The sequence below is a fragment of the Anomalospiza imberbis genome, chromosome 5, assembly GCF_031753505.1.
Source record: "Anomalospiza imberbis isolate Cuckoo-Finch-1a 21T00152 chromosome 5, ASM3175350v1, whole genome shotgun sequence".
NCBI lineage: Eukaryota > Metazoa > Chordata > Aves > Passeriformes > Viduidae > Anomalospiza > Anomalospiza imberbis.
In genome coordinates, this window is record NC_089685.1 from 54535405 (window position 1) to 54552529 (window position 17125).

Below are 17125 nucleotides of genomic sequence, written 5' to 3' on the forward strand. Positions count from 1 at the left end.
CATGCTAAATAGCTAAGATCTTTAAGATTAATCAGTTTGCATCTCTTCTCTGTAAATTGACTCACCTCCCAGATTAGGTCACTATAAGTATTTCTTCCTTATGTATTAGGGAAACAAAAAAATCTCTGCATCAATAAAAAGGAGGGCATGCCACGGAGTAATGAAAGTGTGCACTGAGGGAATTATGTTACTTATGAATATGTTTAAAGAGTCTACTTATTTGCCAGAATATAAATCTGTAATTAGTCTTCCCTTTTGTGATGCTAACATGTTTGTTGGGTGTGTTGATAGTCTATAGCCTGCAGCTTCTATTAGAGGGTAAAAATAATACTTTGAAGTGCAATACATTATGCATAGTACTGTGCTTAGTTACAGGGGAATGCCAGAACTTATTTTCAAAAATTTCCATACAGCTGTTGACTGAAAGGGACAAACACAGCCCAAACCTAACCCTAGCATCTGGTGGGGGTATATGCACTGCACCACACCATTACCAGATTGTAAATTAAAGCTTCCTTCATCCTCTTTGAGAAAACAGCAGCAGGAGAAGTGAATCCACATCTAGCAGATAATATTGCAGGTACTTCCAAGCACTGGAATGAGTGCATGACCAGACCAGTCCCCAGTTATTGCCAGAAGTATTGTGGGGTCCTGAATCTTGGCGCCTGTGTCGGCACATGCAGTCACTGATAAAGAAGTCTGACGTTAGAAGGATTTGTTAATCCCATTCTCTAGGTCTGCATTTTGTCTTAAGACCCTGTGAGAAGCAAAGTTTTACAGCAACCACAGGTCATAAGCTTTATGTAATAAAAAGAAGCTGTGTAAACCACGGAATTCTGCATTGGCAGTTAAAATAAGTAAGTGTTGTTTGGTTGTGAAATATGATAAAATGCACTCTGCTTGGACCCACAGAGTAAGCCAAATCAACAGACTTCACTGCTTGCCTGATAATGAGCTGAACAAGCAAAATTGGTGTATTAAACTATCTAGAGGAGTGTTACAGACATTTGTAGACAAGTCCTGTAGGATTTTAAAGGTAAAGTCACTTTTTCTTGGCCTGAAATCCTATACATAAAAGTTCTGCTTCCAGTTCCAATACAAAGGATAAAAATCTTCAAGTTATTTTCCCATACTCTGAGTCAGAAAGGATAAGATCCCAACAGCATGTAGAATGCATGGTTTTGAATATTATCTATGTACATAAGTGAACCTCTGGCATGACTTTTCCTCTGAAAGGGAGGTTTAGTGGAAGGCTGTTTGTGTCACACCTTGAAAGCTGATAATGAACTGGTTCCACTTTTATCTTGAAATACCTTTTCCCAGAGCTTCTGCAATGCTGAACTTTCCCAAATTTATACACAGTTATCACATTTTCCCCTGCAAAACATTTAATTTAAGAGCTGAAGCTGCCATACTTCACTACAGAGCCTTTCTTTTTAACTGCCCTGCAACTGAAGCATCCTGTGCCCCTGTGTTTGAAAAGCTTGGACTCACAATGGCAGCTTCTAAGAGAGAGCATAAAACAAGCGACTGATGATAATAAGTCTTTGAACCAAGACCACTTGCATAGCATTGCCATTCCTTTAAGTTTATTTCCATCCATTTTTATCTCCTCTTGCCTCCTCTTCAGTTTATCAGCTCCCCCAATTCCTGAAAGGAATTTTGTTACTTCCAACAAGCAGCGTGAAGCCTGGCACATGTAGTTACCAAGTACATCCCAGATACCTTTACCTCCTTGATGAATTTTTGAACTGCGCAAGGCAGGAAAGGAATAGAATTTCCCAAAATGCTGTCTGGTAATTGAATTAAATTCACATTACCAGTTTCAGCAGAATGAGTCCCAGGAGCAAAATCCTTCTTCTTATCAGTTACATGGACCATTCACAGCAGTTCAAGAACGTTTTCCAACAGTCAGTGTATGACTCAGTGTTGGCTTAGAGGGAGTATCCCTTTCATTTGGTGCCATTGATCTGCTAATTGAACGTTTATTATCATCATTCTGTTCCCTTCAAAGCTATGCTTGGTTTTACTGCCTCGAATTTCTTTGTATTTACCTCACAACTCTGCATCAAAATAACATTTCCCAACAGGAAATTAGCTGATCCTCACCACAGGACTGTGGGCAAAGGGCTATTTTGATCACAGATGTAGTTGCACCATGCATGTGTGGAGGGGACAGAAGCAGTAAATGCAAGATGAGATAAATGACAGATCAGCAAATGGCACCATTTGAGCATGTCACCAGGATTACCACAGCTAAGCATGCCCAAAGTCAGGGATTTTTCCTGGCTGGCTGCTGCCAAATTGTAAGTTCTGAGTCATTCAGAAGAGCGCATCCCCACAAGTGGCAATCTCCCTGAGGCTCCCTTCTCCTCACATTGCAAGCACTGAGTATTTCAGGGCCTCCTGGAGCTCCACTACAATCAAGTCCAGCTCCCGAGCTCAGAGGCTGGCATTTCAGTTGTCAGGAACCTCAAATCTTGAGGAAGCCAAGATGAAGCCAGTTTTGAAATTCTCTTAAGCAAAATGTCTCCATTGTTTCAAAAATATATATATTTAAATTTACATTTCTATGACACTTCTCAGAAATATTTCCTTTTTTTACCAATCTAATAATATTTTTATCTCCTGGAATTTCTCAAGCTTCAATCAGCAAACAAATTTAAGCTGTCAGCTGAGGTTTTGCCTGAAATGCTCTTCTCTGACCCTCTTTTCAGTAAGGTGCTTACAGCAGTGTCTGAAGGAGTGGGGCAGCAGGAGCTCTTCCCTTCCCAGTCCACGTTGTCACTCTAAGGAAACAGGGAAAGGTGGAGAAAGGAGTAGCCATGTGTGCACACAGACACACACTGATACCTGTCCCTGGATGAGCATCAACTTCTTAATGAAACAGAGCCCAGAAATTAATTTCCCTTGCAGAACAGGACAGTGCTCCTAATTCAGGCTCCTCTCTGCCTCCTGAGCTAGAGAAGCTCTTTACCCTGTTCATGCTGACAGCAAGGCCAGGGCATGGCCTCTCCTTGCACGAGCATTCAGCAGGATCAGTTGTAAAAAGTCGAGGGGATTTTAGAATATGTGGGACAAAACAAAACACTGCATCAGCTGAAGTGTCTTTGGCAAGGGAAATTCCACACTTATCTTTGACAGTATTTTTAGTCGGTGTGCCCCAGAAACTATTTTTGCTATGCACCAGGAGGGCTGTAACGTGTACACTTCTGTCAGCATGAGCATAGGAAAGGGTGACATGCCTTGAATGTGACATATGTAGGTAAAATTAAATTCCAAAGGGATTTCTATAGTAGGCCATGTTGTGGGATCTGAATATTGATTCTGTGATATATAATTCCATGAGAGAATAAATGAACTCTTAAATAGAGACATTGTTAACATCGTGACCTAAGGTAAAATTGTAATTACAGTGCTTAGTATGTAACCTGAACATGTACTTCCCAGAGGGAAAAAAAAATTAGTAGAAGTAAAGCGATAGTGTATAAAATGCTACATTCATTTTACAGTCATAAGCCACAGGAAGGCTTAAACCTTACTGAATTTGTCATTAATAAAATTGCAAACATTGTAATTTTTAGTGGGCAAAGTAAGCATGCAAAAAAAACAACCTGAAACTACCTAAAGGAACATGTCCCTCTGTGTTTTGATGGATGCTAAGATTGGCATTGGCTAATATTTAATGTTATTTCAAACAAAGAAGCTTCAATGTGCAGTCTTTTGTCCAGCAGAGCTGCAGGAGTCAAAAAAAAAAAGGCCTGGATTTATAATTCTGGTATTCCATAATTCAGATTTTGTAAAAATAATTATACCCCAAAAGTGTAAGTGTTGTTTCTTCCATGGAAATCAGCAGCTTGTTTAGACCCAAGCAGCTTCAAACAGCAAGTGTGTGTTTGGTTTTTCAAGAGTTTTTAAATCAGTTTTGTAATTGATTTGTAAGTTGTACTTGGTTTACTACAAAGCACAGCAAATGTTACTTGTAAGCCAGGCAAAGAGTGAGTCTTTGCATGGGAATGTGGAGATGCTGCTAAAACTCTCAGACCATGTGCCTTTTGATGGATCATTGTGAATCAAGGACCAGCCTGGTGTGAGTAAATTAATTCTAAAGGACATCTGTGTGCATGGAAATCTTTACAGGTATCTTTCCTCTGATATTTTCACCATCCTAAATATTAAAATTTTAACTGAAAATGGAATAAGGAAAAAAAAATACAAAGTTTTTGGGGGTTTTTATGACTGCTTAAAAATGATTGATTCAACTTTGAGATGACAATTTGAGTCAGATCTTACTTTATCTGTCCAAACACAGCAGTTTGTTTCCCTGGACTATTTGTTTCTGTCTGGGAGTAAAAGTTTTATCTAAAAGAGGCTCACATTGTCTTACACCTCTGAAGAAAAGAGGCAGTCAACCTGAACTTCAGTATCTTTAAGATTTAGCTGGAAAAGTTTGTCAGAGGAGCACAAGAAAATCTCTTGACTAAATCTCTTCTCCCCAACACCTTCTTTCCTGCACAGAAACATGAGCTCTGCCGGCCCAGAAGGAAGGAAGAAGATGAGAGAATGTGAGGGCTTGATTGATTCTCTTGTGTATTATATCCAAGGAGCTATTGCAGACCATGAGCCCAATGACAAGGTACTCTTCCAGATGAAAAGTGTTTTCCTAGGGGAAATTGCCAAGTGAACATTTTTCTGTTGTTGTTTAGAAACCAATGTTCAGAAACAGCTGTGCTGCAATTGCAAAACTTATTTCCAGGGCTTTTAAAACTGCCACCAAAAGTGAAAGTTCAGTAAGAAGATTTTTGAAGTATTTTTATCCTGCAATCTAAAAGACTAGTATAACTCAGCACTGGGAAAACATTCTTGGAATCTCTAGAGAGAAAGGTAGAAACACCTGTCTTTTTTTTTTTTTTTTTTTTTTTTTTTTTTTTTTTTTTTTTTTTTTTTCCTTAGTGAGATAAAATCACAGCTGTCAGAAATGCTGAAACACGAAAGAGTGAGATGTTGCCTTTTTGGTTGTCTCAGCTAGCTAGAAGCTTAAAAAATTAATCTGGTTACTCTCCTATGTATTTAATGCTACTCTCCCATATATTTGATGCTACATACCCCTTAGGAAATGAAGCACCTAAATCCCTTTGGGTGGCAGTGTGATTAAGGAGCTCACATCATTTAGAATAGAAATAATTTCCCTTGGTTATTTCAAGGAAAAAAGCTGCACATTTTTCCTTGCTTCCTAAGCCTAAGCCAATAACTAAAAAGACATGGACACCTCCAGGTGCCAGTTTCAGTCACTCTTCCTCCCCTCACTGAGTGCAGGTGAACCCTGAACACAGATTCTTGGAGCAGAGGCTTGTCTTTCAGCTGGGTGAAGTTGGGTGAGAAGAGCAGCTGTCACTGACATTAGCTGCAGCCTGTAAGGCACATCTGGTGGGCCTGCCATAACTTGTGCTCCGTAGTGGTAATTGCTGCACATTTATAGCTCTGTTCTAGGATTAGTTCCTTGAGCTTCCCCATCTCCCTGTATCCAGTGCCATTAGCTTCAGGGAGAATCCAGCACATTACACGTGTGCCAGTAGCTCCCTGCTGCATTTTGTCTTAAAACCACTAATTCCTTTTTGACTTTCAAAAGAGGAGCAACTGGGAACAAAGCTATTTGCCACTAGACTCATCACTCAGAAATTGCAGACCTGACCTTAGCCATGTTCAGGAAGGAATGTCTTATTTTAAAAAGCATTCCACCACAGAAAAATGCTTCCTCCTTGGGGAAGATAAAAAGCTTTCCTCCTGCTGATGCTATGGTGAGGTGTGTACATGACCATCTTTACTCCTAAGCCCTTAAACATTTCTTGGCACACTTCCATGTCAAGCAGCACTCGCCCAAACAATTCCCAGGCACTGTTCAGGAATTCTGATGTCCCAGGAGCGTTTCCAACAGGCACGCACCCCATTCCGAATGCAGCCCCGTGTGCCAGCTGCCCACTGGGCTCAGGAACATCCTGGGGCATGTTTCATTTGTCAGAGTAAAGGCAGTCTGGTGGATCACTGGCATGAAGCCTGGCTCTTCCATCAGGCATTAGAAACTCTGCAGTCAGTTACTGAAGATGCAAAAACTAAATCTCTTCCCATGTCTGTACATGTCCCTTCAACACATGCCAAAGCTTTCAATTTCTATTCTTTTGTTATTTTAGGCCACAGAGAACTGTGTGTGTATTCTTCACAATCTTTCCTACCAGCTAGAGATAGAGCTCCCTGAGAGCTATGCCCAGAGCATATATGTGCAAAGAAGAAATATTTCTAACAATGATAAAACACCAGGCTGTTTTGGAACACGGAGCAGAAAAGTAAAAGAGGTAAAGTACATAATTAGTTACATCTCATTTGGTTAATAACTTGTAGCAACCTCTGAAGAATAAGGCTGCAATCTAATAAACAGTCTGTTATTGATGTATCTGGTAGGGTGACATTTCCTTGCCCCAAAAATGCAAATTTATTGGTAGTCGTTCTTGACACCAATTCTCTTGTTCAGCTTCTGCTGATGGCAATGACATAGCAAATGTTTTAATAGTTGAGGAATACTCCACTGGATGGACTGGCCACTAGCATTAAATACTGAAATTTTGCACATTATTATTTGAGCTCAGAACGTGACAGTCTCCAAATAACCTGGTCATGCAGAGTTACAAAATGGCTAGTTCAGCTTGTGGTGCATTAAGGTATAGAAGTCACGGTTTCTAAAGGCTTGATCTGTTGCCATGTTTAGAAGCAGCAGGACACCCCGCTTCCTGAGGAAAAGAGCAATCCCAAAGGTGTTGAATCGCTCTGGCATTCTACACTGATTAGGATATACCTCTCCTTAATAGCAAAGAGTACCAGAAACTACACCCAGGAAGCATCCCTGGGAGCTCTCCAGAACCTCACAGCTGGCACTGGACCAGTAAGTCAGCTTTTTTCCTTTTCTTTTCATTTAGTTCTTGATGTGAATGTTGAGTTCAGGGCTGCAGTGCAGCTGAGCTCAAATAAGCACTGACAAGTCACTGGCTCACTGACATGGTGAAGGAGAATGAAGAACATTGAAGGGAAAGTCATAACCAGCAGTGCAGCTTTTCCTTGCTTGGCAGATAGTGGGGTCTGCTTCTTCTCCCTCTGTGTGCATCTCCATGTGTGGAGTTTGCTAATTCATTACACAGTGAGGGATGAACAGATGTTAAAAGCAATAAAAAAGTCATTTTGTGGAAGACAGTCCTGTGGAGAGAGGAGGGCTCTGGCACAACAGCAGATCACATTTGTGTTAAAGAAACTAATGAGATCTGTCTGAGGAACTAGCCAAAGAGCACCTGGGAGAAAGAGGGCTTGCAACTTCTTTTTTATCACCTCCCTTTCCTGCTGCAACTCATATGTAACTCCGGCTTCAAACTATTTTAAATATGCTTAAACTGGTGCAGAGAGCTGGCTGTGTGTGGCTTTTTCTGAGGCTCTTCACTCATGGCAATGACACAGAAGTGCCTTTCCACAGATGCCATTCGCAGTGGCCCGGACTGTTGTTCAAAAGGCAAACGGGCTCCCAAGTATCCGAGCTATGCTGCACGTCAGCCACCCCGCAGTGAAGAGGACAGCGGTCTCACTGCTCAGGAACCTGTCCCGAAACACCTCCCTGCAAAATGACATAGGTGAGCAAAGACTGAGAGCTTGCTCTGCTCTCTTCGTGTCAAAGTTTCCTGCCTTGAAAAAAAGAAATGCATAAAAAAAACAAACGCTGATCTGTGAGTAGATTTTTCACTGGACACTTGCAGTCTCTGTACAGGGCTTAAAATAAAGAGTTTTTCCTAAACAAAGTTTTCACTATATTGGGTATTCCTCTTCAGACACTTCCATTGTTGTTACTTTCAAAAATACATCATTGAAGTAAATTCTACACAGATTTGGAGAGAGAGTTTTTCTTCTGCTCAAAATAGGGTAAAGGAAGGTGAGTGCTAAGTTCTGTGCTGACACAGCTGAATAATGCTTTGCAAGAAATCACAGAACATCTCTAATTCTTCTAGCAAAGATTAGACTCTGTCTTATTAGACACAAAGCTTTAGAACTTTGCAGCCCACACAGTTTTCCTGCAATTTTTTTTTGAGAATGGAAGCTATAAGATGCTATAGAAAATAATAGTTAATTCTTTTTAAATTATCTCATTTCTAAATAAAAGCCATTTCTATTCTGAGTATTCTCCGTTCAATTTATTGTGTAGTTAAGACTTTTTCCTACTGACAGGATAAAATGTATTCATATAATTTGTTGTCCTTTTTTGTGTTCCCACCAAGGGGGAAAGGGGAAATTGCAGGTATACAGATGGCTCATGGGGCAGATTGACCTCCAGAATTCTGCAGAACAGTCTCCTGGGCCTTGTTTGAGCCTTAAAGAACATTCCTTATTAATGAAAATATTACAACATTGTTGGGCTGATTACAAAGGGATAATCCATATAGCTTTAACAATTACAGGTGGTGAATCCCCCTGAAAGAGAAGAAATTAAACTGATAAGAAGTTGGGATTTCATCAGGAAAAAATAATTTAGGAGAGTGTGGGAAAGACAGAATAGCACAAAGCTTTGGGGGAGGGTGCTTCATGTTGCACATTCACAGTTGTTTCTTTGCTTTACCCATAATAGAGAGAACTGGGGAAATTTCAGGTGAACATTTTCCCTATCAAAAGATGTTCTTTTTGATTGACTGAAAACATGTGTGAATTCAGGTCAAATTCCAAAAAGAAAAACTTTGGCCAAAGAAAAACATTTGAGAGGGCACGCTGTTTTCTAGATGATAAGGGTCTGAATCTGTCCAAAAAAATGAACCTACATTTAACCAAATTTATCAAGCAAAACGAACTTCCATATCAATTGGAGATAAATTTAATATAAAACATCTCTAGCAGGGAAGTGGCAGCCTGCAGCTGGCACTTGCCTGGTGAGTTCAGGTGCAGCTTCACCTGACCTGTGGGGATGCAATGCAGGCAGGAAGCCATGAGTGCATGGTGGGGGCACACAGCTCCCTGCTGAGGGAGAGTGGGAGGAATAAGGCAAATCTGCCCCTGTTAGTAATGGAACTGCTTGTCTCTCTTGCACCTTGCAGCCAGAGGAGTTCTGCCTGATTTGGTGTCAGTCCTGCCCGAGTGTGTGCCAGGCTGCGAGGCTGCCTGTGAAACCACGGCGTCCATCTGCTACACCCTGTTCAACCTGACCCAGAGCAGCTCGCACAACGCCCGGCTGCTCCTCAGCGCCCAGGGCCTGCCCAAGGTCATTGCCATCAGCATGAATGACAGGTAAGGGGCTCCACCAGCCTCCCTCTTTCCCCAGGCAAAAAATAAACTGCAGCCTCTGCCACTCAGGGGGAAAAAACGCTTCATCTCAAGGTACAGGACAGCCCAAACAGGGATGTGAATAGAATTGCACTGATAGGGAAATACAGAAAGATCTCTTGAGACAACTCTCCCATCCATAGCTGAACTCACTGGGTTCCAGCATTTCAAATAACACCTCAGAAGATAACTGCACCACATTATTTGTATTCTGATATATATGTAGTGACTGATCATCAGATCTCATCTGTACCCAAAATGTCTTTCCTGTTCATTGTAACACAGCCCTAGCAAACTTTAGCAATAAAGTGCAGGGATACACTTCACACAACTTATAGATCTGTACTTAAAAATAACATGCTGGCATTTTAGAGAGCAGATTTTAATAATAATAATAGATTTTAAAAATAATGTATTGGAATTTTAGAGAACAGAATTTAATTGTTCTTTAATATGTAAACAAGTGCAATCAATATTTACTCCAAAGATAATTGATGTTTTAAAAATACGAATAATTACTCCATTTGCCTTGCTCTCTCTACAAAATGGAAGAGGAAATCAATCTGAGTAAAGGAAGCCTCATGAGGACCTGAATAGTTTAAACCCTGTCTAACTAACCAGAGATTTTACCTTCTGGAATGATTCTTTCAAATGGTGGTTGTGCTGAGGTTATTTTCCTCAGCTGAAAATGCACAATATGATAGCTGCTGTTAGATGTAGGCTACAGAGCACTTGATTTCTCCCTAAATTTGAAGAATGAGTGGAGCAGGGAGGCAAGTTTCATTTGTTTCAGTAATAAGGACAGCCTGAAACATGCTACAGTACCTAAAGGGTGGCGAACCAGCACTTAGAGAGATAAAACAAATGCTATGAGGTTATGTTTGTTGAGGTCTGTACATGCACCATGATTATGATGTGGGAATTTAAATGTGTTTTATCATTCTTTTTGCAAAATGGCAGCAATATGTTCAGCAAAGCCAGCAGGGCTGCTTCAGTCCTCCTCTACTCCCTGTGGTCACACGCCGATCTCCACAGTGCCTACAAAAAGGTAAGCACAAAGAAAAAGAATCTGTTCCTTGAGACCTACAACCCTTTCATTTGTCCTCTGGGGCCCTCAGCACTCCTGTACATTTAACAATCCACCTATGATAGGATTCAAGCAGTCCCTGAATTTGGTTTTCTTATTTACTTGTACATAAACCTGTGTAAGTAATGCGTGGCCTTAATTTTTGCTCCTCTGTGTTCATGTTCTCTCCCCCTGTGGTTTTAAATCCACTGGCAAAGCTTATGAAAAGCGTTGCTGCTGCCTGCCAGAAGTGTCAGGTGGTGGGAAGTGATGCAGAGTAGGTGCCCATCCCCACTGGCTGAAGCAGCCTGGCACAGAGGAGCCACGGTGGCAGCAGAACCAAGGGCAGGGCGAGGCAGCTTCCTGCTTTAAAACCAGAGCACTTCTGTTCTCCTGTTTGCACAGCCTGCTAGCCCAGCTGTCAGCTATAGTCAGACAAAGCCTAGGCTGTGGGAAAGGTGTTGGCAAACATTTACTGCCATAGTCATCAAACAAAAAATGACCAGCATGAGTCTGCCACAAACCAGTTTGGTTCTTCTGAAGCTCTGTGCCTGCTTTTTCAACCCACAGCTCAGGTAACTTCCACCTACCTACCTTCATCCTGCATCTCAAACTGTTTTCAGTCCTTGTGTAAACACACAGATTCTGTTCAGATTTTGTCACTTCAAGTCCCCTATAACCTAAAACTGTTCCAAGTTCACAAGCAAGCTGTTAGCATTTATTGTTCATCTGTTTCTCTTTGTAATTTTTTTTTTTGTTGAAATTTGCTCCAAAAAACTTTCTTAGCATAAACTTTACCAGTGTTGCATCACACTTAGCAAGTACTGCCCCACAAACCAGAAATCTGTGTTCCAGAATAAGGCTATTGTGCCATATAAATTCTTAACTAGTTGTCTCTGGTTTTTTTACAACTGCATTCCTGAATTCACCATACAGCAATATCCCTGATGGCATGAATTTTATGAATTTACTGGTAGTTTAGAAAAGTCTATAGCAAACATTTGTCAGACCTGATTTTCAAAAATGCTGATTATCTGCTCTTCCTATGCAGATCAAGTCCCCTAGAGACACCAGGCACGGCACTGAAAACTTCAGAACCACCTAATGCCCAGATATTTTTTAAACTTTAGTCTAATAAGCCAGGGAAAACTCTTGATCAAATAAAATTGATAAAATCCTGAGTCATTTTGGCATTGCCCTGTGTTCTTTGTTCTGACAGGGTTATCTCAGCTAGGTTAATCTCAGCTATTAGTCACCTAAAAGTTAGGAGTCTGTAGAGCTGAGCTGGAAGAACAGGCTCCTGGTACAGTCAGTGAGGGAGTTCAGCAATTCCAATTATCCTCTCATCTATCCTGGACTAAACGAGCACTGCCTGTTCTGTCTCTGTGGCTGCTCAGGACTCTGCCTAGACCCCTACCATGGCTCCTTATTCAGCTCTTAGGCAGCTGGACCCAGCCTTGCCTTGCAGAATCAGCACTGAAAATAATGAAGTGTTCTGTTTCTTCCATTCCAAAGGCTGACTTCAAGAAGGCAGATTTCATCAACAGCCGGACCACAAAAGCCTACAACTCACTGAAAGATTGAATCAGAGCATAACACCAGGGAAGACAGAGTCCATACAGCAGCCAATGTAACCATCTTCACAGGGTTGGTGTCACCATCATGAACCACAAAGTATCTCAGGAAAACAGGGGCTGATTTTCTAGAAGGACTTGAGTAGGCAGAGAGTAATTTTTTTGAGTTTTTAATCCTAATCACCTCGTTGCCACTGACAACATCAATACAAGTATGTCAACATCAGTACAACTGTCAATACAAGAATAACCAAAGATGGATTCTCCAGGATGTCTGAGGTGAAGTTTCATCCAGTATTACCACTAGTCAGAGCTCCAGATGACTGCCTTTGTTCCATACCGAGGAGTTTGAAGTGCTGGTTGGCAGCAAATTCTTTTCAGACTGTTTTATACCAGAAGTTTTTTACAGTGGCTAAGCATCAAGTGCACTGCTCAGAATTTAGTTGGTTTTCACTCTTTTGTTTCTTCACACAGCTGAATAAGAATCTCCAGACTCTATGAGTATGCACAAGAAGCTGTTTCACTACATGAATTATAAAAGCACCAATGAAGTTAAAATTATTATTTTTGTATTGCTTATTTTCATGGGCTCACTGGTTCTTAAGCCTCTTTCCTTTGACATTTCATTAGCAACAGCAGCAAAACTGATTTTACATAGATCTTACCATCCCTTGCTCCTCTCATCCTCCCTCACGTGGCTGTTGCATTTTAAAACTGTGTCCAGAAAGGATTTTAACTAGAACCGCTTGGTTTAAGGCACTGTGTTTCAGACACTTCAGGCTGAACTTAAGTGCAGCTGCTCGTTACTGGAGAATTTTTTTGTAGGTGTTTCAGTGATTATTTTAAGAAAATTGCAATTTCAAATCAATTCTGTTGATAATCTATATACAATAAAGGGAGTGGAGTCTTGCCTTTATTTCTGAAGTAGCTGACACACACAAGAGGCTGGGCTCTGTGCTGATTAAGGAATTTATCTGATCCTGTTTCATATTCTCTTACTCAAAATATTCATCCTCCCTACAGCAATTACATGCAATGTGATAACTTTGGGACTATGCCTGCACATGTAGAATAGGTGACAGGAGGGGAAAAAAAATTCATGAGGACCTGAAGGCTCAGGTTTTCATTATATGATGCTCAAGATGGTAAAGAAGCACTTTTAAAAACCCCATCTGCTACATTTAGTAAGTCAGATTTTTATCCAAAAAAATAACCCAAACAAACAAACAAACAAACAAAAATTAAAAAAAAAAAAAAAAGAAAAAAGGGGGAGTTAGATTGTCCATTAAACCAGCAAGAAATTCTTATATGAATATTGGGTTATCAGCAGATGTGATCCGGCATTACTCTTCTGAACTCAGGGGAGGTGAGCTACCTTTATGGCAATATGGATGTTTTGTCATGTGTATTTACAAGCCCTGCTGCTCCAACAGAGCCCATTCTGTACCCTCACTGCTGAACAGCTGCTCTTGTCCTGAAGGAGATGCAAAATCCTTGGAGTAGGGACCTCACAGGGAAGGTCACCAGGCCTCTTCATTTCAACACTCCTGGCTAAAGGTCTGGCTCCTACCAGAAATTTAGAACCAGTGGGTTGTACAACTGCACCATGTCCAAACATATTTCTGGATATCTGGGAGCTAAATTCTGCTGGCAGATGCCCACAGTTCTCCAAGGAGTCCCAGAAAGTCCCACATGTGCACACAGGACACAATGTGCCCCGGGGAGGGAAGCAAACAACGCTGCTTTCCTGTCACTGATCCTTTTCAGAGGGCTCTTAGCTCTCCACATTTGCTTTGAATAACTCAAATCAAATGCACTCCAGTAGGAGGTTTTAAAAATACTATTATTTTTTGTAGGATGTCACATTCAAAATACTGCAGGTCCAAAAACAACACGGGGAAAGGGAACTTAGAGCACCGCATGTTGAGGGAATTGTTTTTATAACTTTTTCAAATATGATAGAAAACAGACAATTAAAATCCAACTTTCTCTTCTAACTTGTTAACCCAAGTTACTCTGCTTGTGCCATGAAAGAATGAATACCAACAAACCTGGACAAGTCTCCTTTTATTGCCCAAAATAAGTGGTAGGCAAAATTAATAAATGAAGAGTAAACCTGAATACAGAGAAGCATAGGAATGAAGAATTGCAATCTAAAAGATCAAGAAGGGAGTTTTTAGAAATGCTCATGCATTTAGTCTTATTAAACTCACATGCTATTTAAGAAACAAAACAAGCAATGGTGTTGGGTACTTTTAAATATATCTGTACCTCTTAGTAAGATGTCCTTAAAAAGGAAATGCAGAGGTTTTTGGGTTGTTTCCATTGATGCAGTGATTTTAAAAGTCTTTTTCAACCAAAATGAATCTATGATAGTGCCCCTTTAAACTCAAAGCAGTGTTCAGAAGTCACTAAGAATTATCTCAGACCTGGCAGCAACATGAGAAACATGAGACACGCCTTATTACAACTGATCTCCTACTTGTATGCAATCAAAAACATTTCAGCAGGACTCCAAAGAAAACAAAGCAGAGAAATAATAAAGTGCTCTCTCTAATGCAAAAAATCTGTCTTTGGTCTTTTTGTTGTTAGTGAACCTACTTGGCTAGGATGCAGCAAATGTATTTTTAAGCCTTAGCCCTTCCTTCAAAAGGGCAAACTCAATTTTAAATTAAATCTAGGTATGGAGACTTAGACTTTCCTACAACAGGACAGTGTTACTGATGGCAAGCTATGTAATGCTCCTGTTGGCATCAGAGGCCTCCTGCAAATCATTTCTTTGTCCAGTTTTGCTGACCTGTCAAACCACCCAGAATCTGCTGGTTTCACCTCTCTTTAATGGGTATTTTCCAGTAAACTTCACTATGGGCCACTGGAGATCTCAAATATAATTAAACCATTCTCACCATAGTCTTGGACCTGGGAAATAGAACATTTCCACTTGCTCTCTTCCTGAGAGGAGATTGCAAACCTTGAATTTAAACATGCTGAGCAGTGCCCAAAGAGTCTTGGCTGAAAAAGGAACTTACCCCAGGTCCTCTTGTCTTGTGTCTTAACCACAACCCAGTAAAACCATCTTTTACAGAACTGTTTTAGTAGAAACTCTTAAATAGTACAGATAATTGTGTAGTAGATTATAGACATTACCAGAGAATTAGTCATTCTTTTCCTCATTTCATCCTCCTACCTTATTTTCTACTGTCACTGCTCCTAAACATTAGTGCTTTTTCTTCTCCCTCCTTTCCTGAATATAATTAAACTATGTAAAAATAATTGCATTATATTGTGCATGGTCACAGGGTTTGGGTTACATGTCTTTTTTGTGGGGTTTTTCTTTTGAGAAAGAACATGCTATCTATTAAGACAGGTTCAACCTCCCCTTCTAGGCCCATAAAAAAACTTCAGGTGAAGTGAGCTGGCACCATCAAAGGCCCCACACAAGAAGCCCAGCCCTCCCCTGACTGTTCTTTAGCCTGGCAGTCCGTGCTCCGAAGGCAGCCCATGGAAGCTGAGGGCAGTCAGGCTGCCTGTTTGTTTGGTTTGTTGTTTGTTACCATGCTTAGTCCTTAGGTTCCAGCCTGACAGGACCATCAACATTTTCCTAGCTTTAGTTTTGAGGGCCAAAAAGCCCAACAGTGTCTCTTGACAGCCCTCTTGGGGGATGCATCAGGAGCTGGCCTGATGAGCAGTCACACAGTGAATCATGCACAAGCCATGCAAAGCGTTGAGGACTGGTGCTTCCCAAGCTATTCCAACTCCAGCAGCTGCTCTTCCATTCCTTTACTTAATGTGCTGCTGGTTAAAACCTCAGTTTACATTCCTGACTCATGCTCCAGACCCATCCCATGGGGAAGATAACATGACCTTAAGGCATCATCTGATAGGAGACAAAGATCTGGAAACAGCAATCAGACTGGAGGAAATGCATGTTTGAGCTCAACAGCACAGCACACCAAGGCCAAACGCTGGAACATCAGATCCTGGGGCAACCATGTGAGTTGTGCCTGGCATACTGGTGTAGATGTTGCACAGCCCACTGGAAACCCAGCAGAGAGATTTGTTCAAATACATAAAAGACAAAAAGATCTTCAGTGCAGACACTGTTCCCAGATCAGGGGTTTGCCTTTCTCTACAGGCTTACTTTGGATATATTAACAGGTTTGCATATGAAGGGGAAATAAACTAATTTTGTCTTATTTCACGTGTTCAGAGCTAAAAACATCCTAAAATACGCATTAGAGGCATTGTAGGATCATAAATTAGAATTTGCCTGCATCCTTCTTTCAGCTGTATCTACCAGTGCTATACCCAGTGTGACTGTAAATAATTGAAGTTTAGGAACTTAACATTTCTTTAACAATTTTCCAATTATTCAACCTAAGCTCCCATTCTCTTATTTGTATCTTTTTTTAGTCCTCTCTCAGACCAGCCTAAACATGCACAGATACAGAAAGGAGGAAGCAGGCATGTCCTTAGCAGCTACAATTTAGAGCCAATACTGCAAATACTCCCATGGTATCAGTGTTTTGCATGCTTTAATTTGTAATCAGCCATAGGACTATGAGTCAAACTATCACCACTCACACCTTGAAAGGAGCTGGGTCCCCAAATTCCCCACCCTGCTCTTCTTTATACCACTACTACCTCAACTGTACTTAAACATCTGGGTCCTCCTGCAACTTCAGTAAGAGACTTAAGGTCTTCCTCAGTTCTAGAGAAATCTAGAGGCATTTTTTGACCCTCAAAAATACATCCTTACTGTGTTTTCACCAGAAAGGGAAATAGTCATGTCTGAGCCACAGAAAAATAATAGTGATAGGCCAAGGAGGGTAAAATCTTTCAGAAAGTTCAGAAACTTTCTGAGCCCATGAAGGCTATAAGAAAATGGGTTCCAGGCAGAATAGTGGTGTTTGGCTTGGAATAACAACAAAATAAATCAGTAATTTTGTAGTATCAGTGTTGAACTCTGCCTGGAAAGCACACTGTGCCTTAGGATATATGAGCACCCTTGAGTTTCAACTCAAAACTATGGACATTGGGATTAGCCCCATTACAAACTGTGTATGAGTTTAAATCCTGCACAATTCCTTAAGACTGGAGAACCTTGGCAACCTTTGCATTGCAGTTACAACATAGCAGCACACAG

The 17125-nt window shown here is 40.8% G+C and overlaps 1 protein-coding gene and 1 long non-coding RNA gene across 3 annotated transcripts in view; both read left to right on the forward strand.

Annotated features, from left to right (window-relative positions):
• Nucleotides 1-12540, forward strand: part of PKP2 (plakophilin 2) — a 36463-nt gene extending 23923 nt beyond the window's left edge. For both annotated transcript variants that reach the window (XM_068190866.1, XM_068190867.1), the window contains exons 7-13: nt 4519-4636; nt 6189-6350; nt 6761-6934; nt 7514-7667; nt 9114-9303; nt 10300-10387; nt 11921-12540. In XM_068190866.1, the coding sequence (XP_068046967.1) occupies nt 4519-4636; nt 6189-6350; nt 6761-6934; nt 7514-7667; nt 9114-9303; nt 10300-10387; nt 11921-11989 (955 nt within the window). In that variant the 3' untranslated portion in view covers nt 11990-12540. The remainder of the gene's footprint in view (nt 1-4518; nt 4637-6188; nt 6351-6760; nt 6935-7513; nt 7668-9113; nt 9304-10299; nt 10388-11920) is intronic.
• Nucleotides 1-17125, forward strand: part of LOC137474375 (uncharacterized) — a 330950-nt gene that overhangs the window by 224742 nt on the left and 89083 nt on the right. The gene's annotated exons all lie outside the window — the stretch shown is intronic.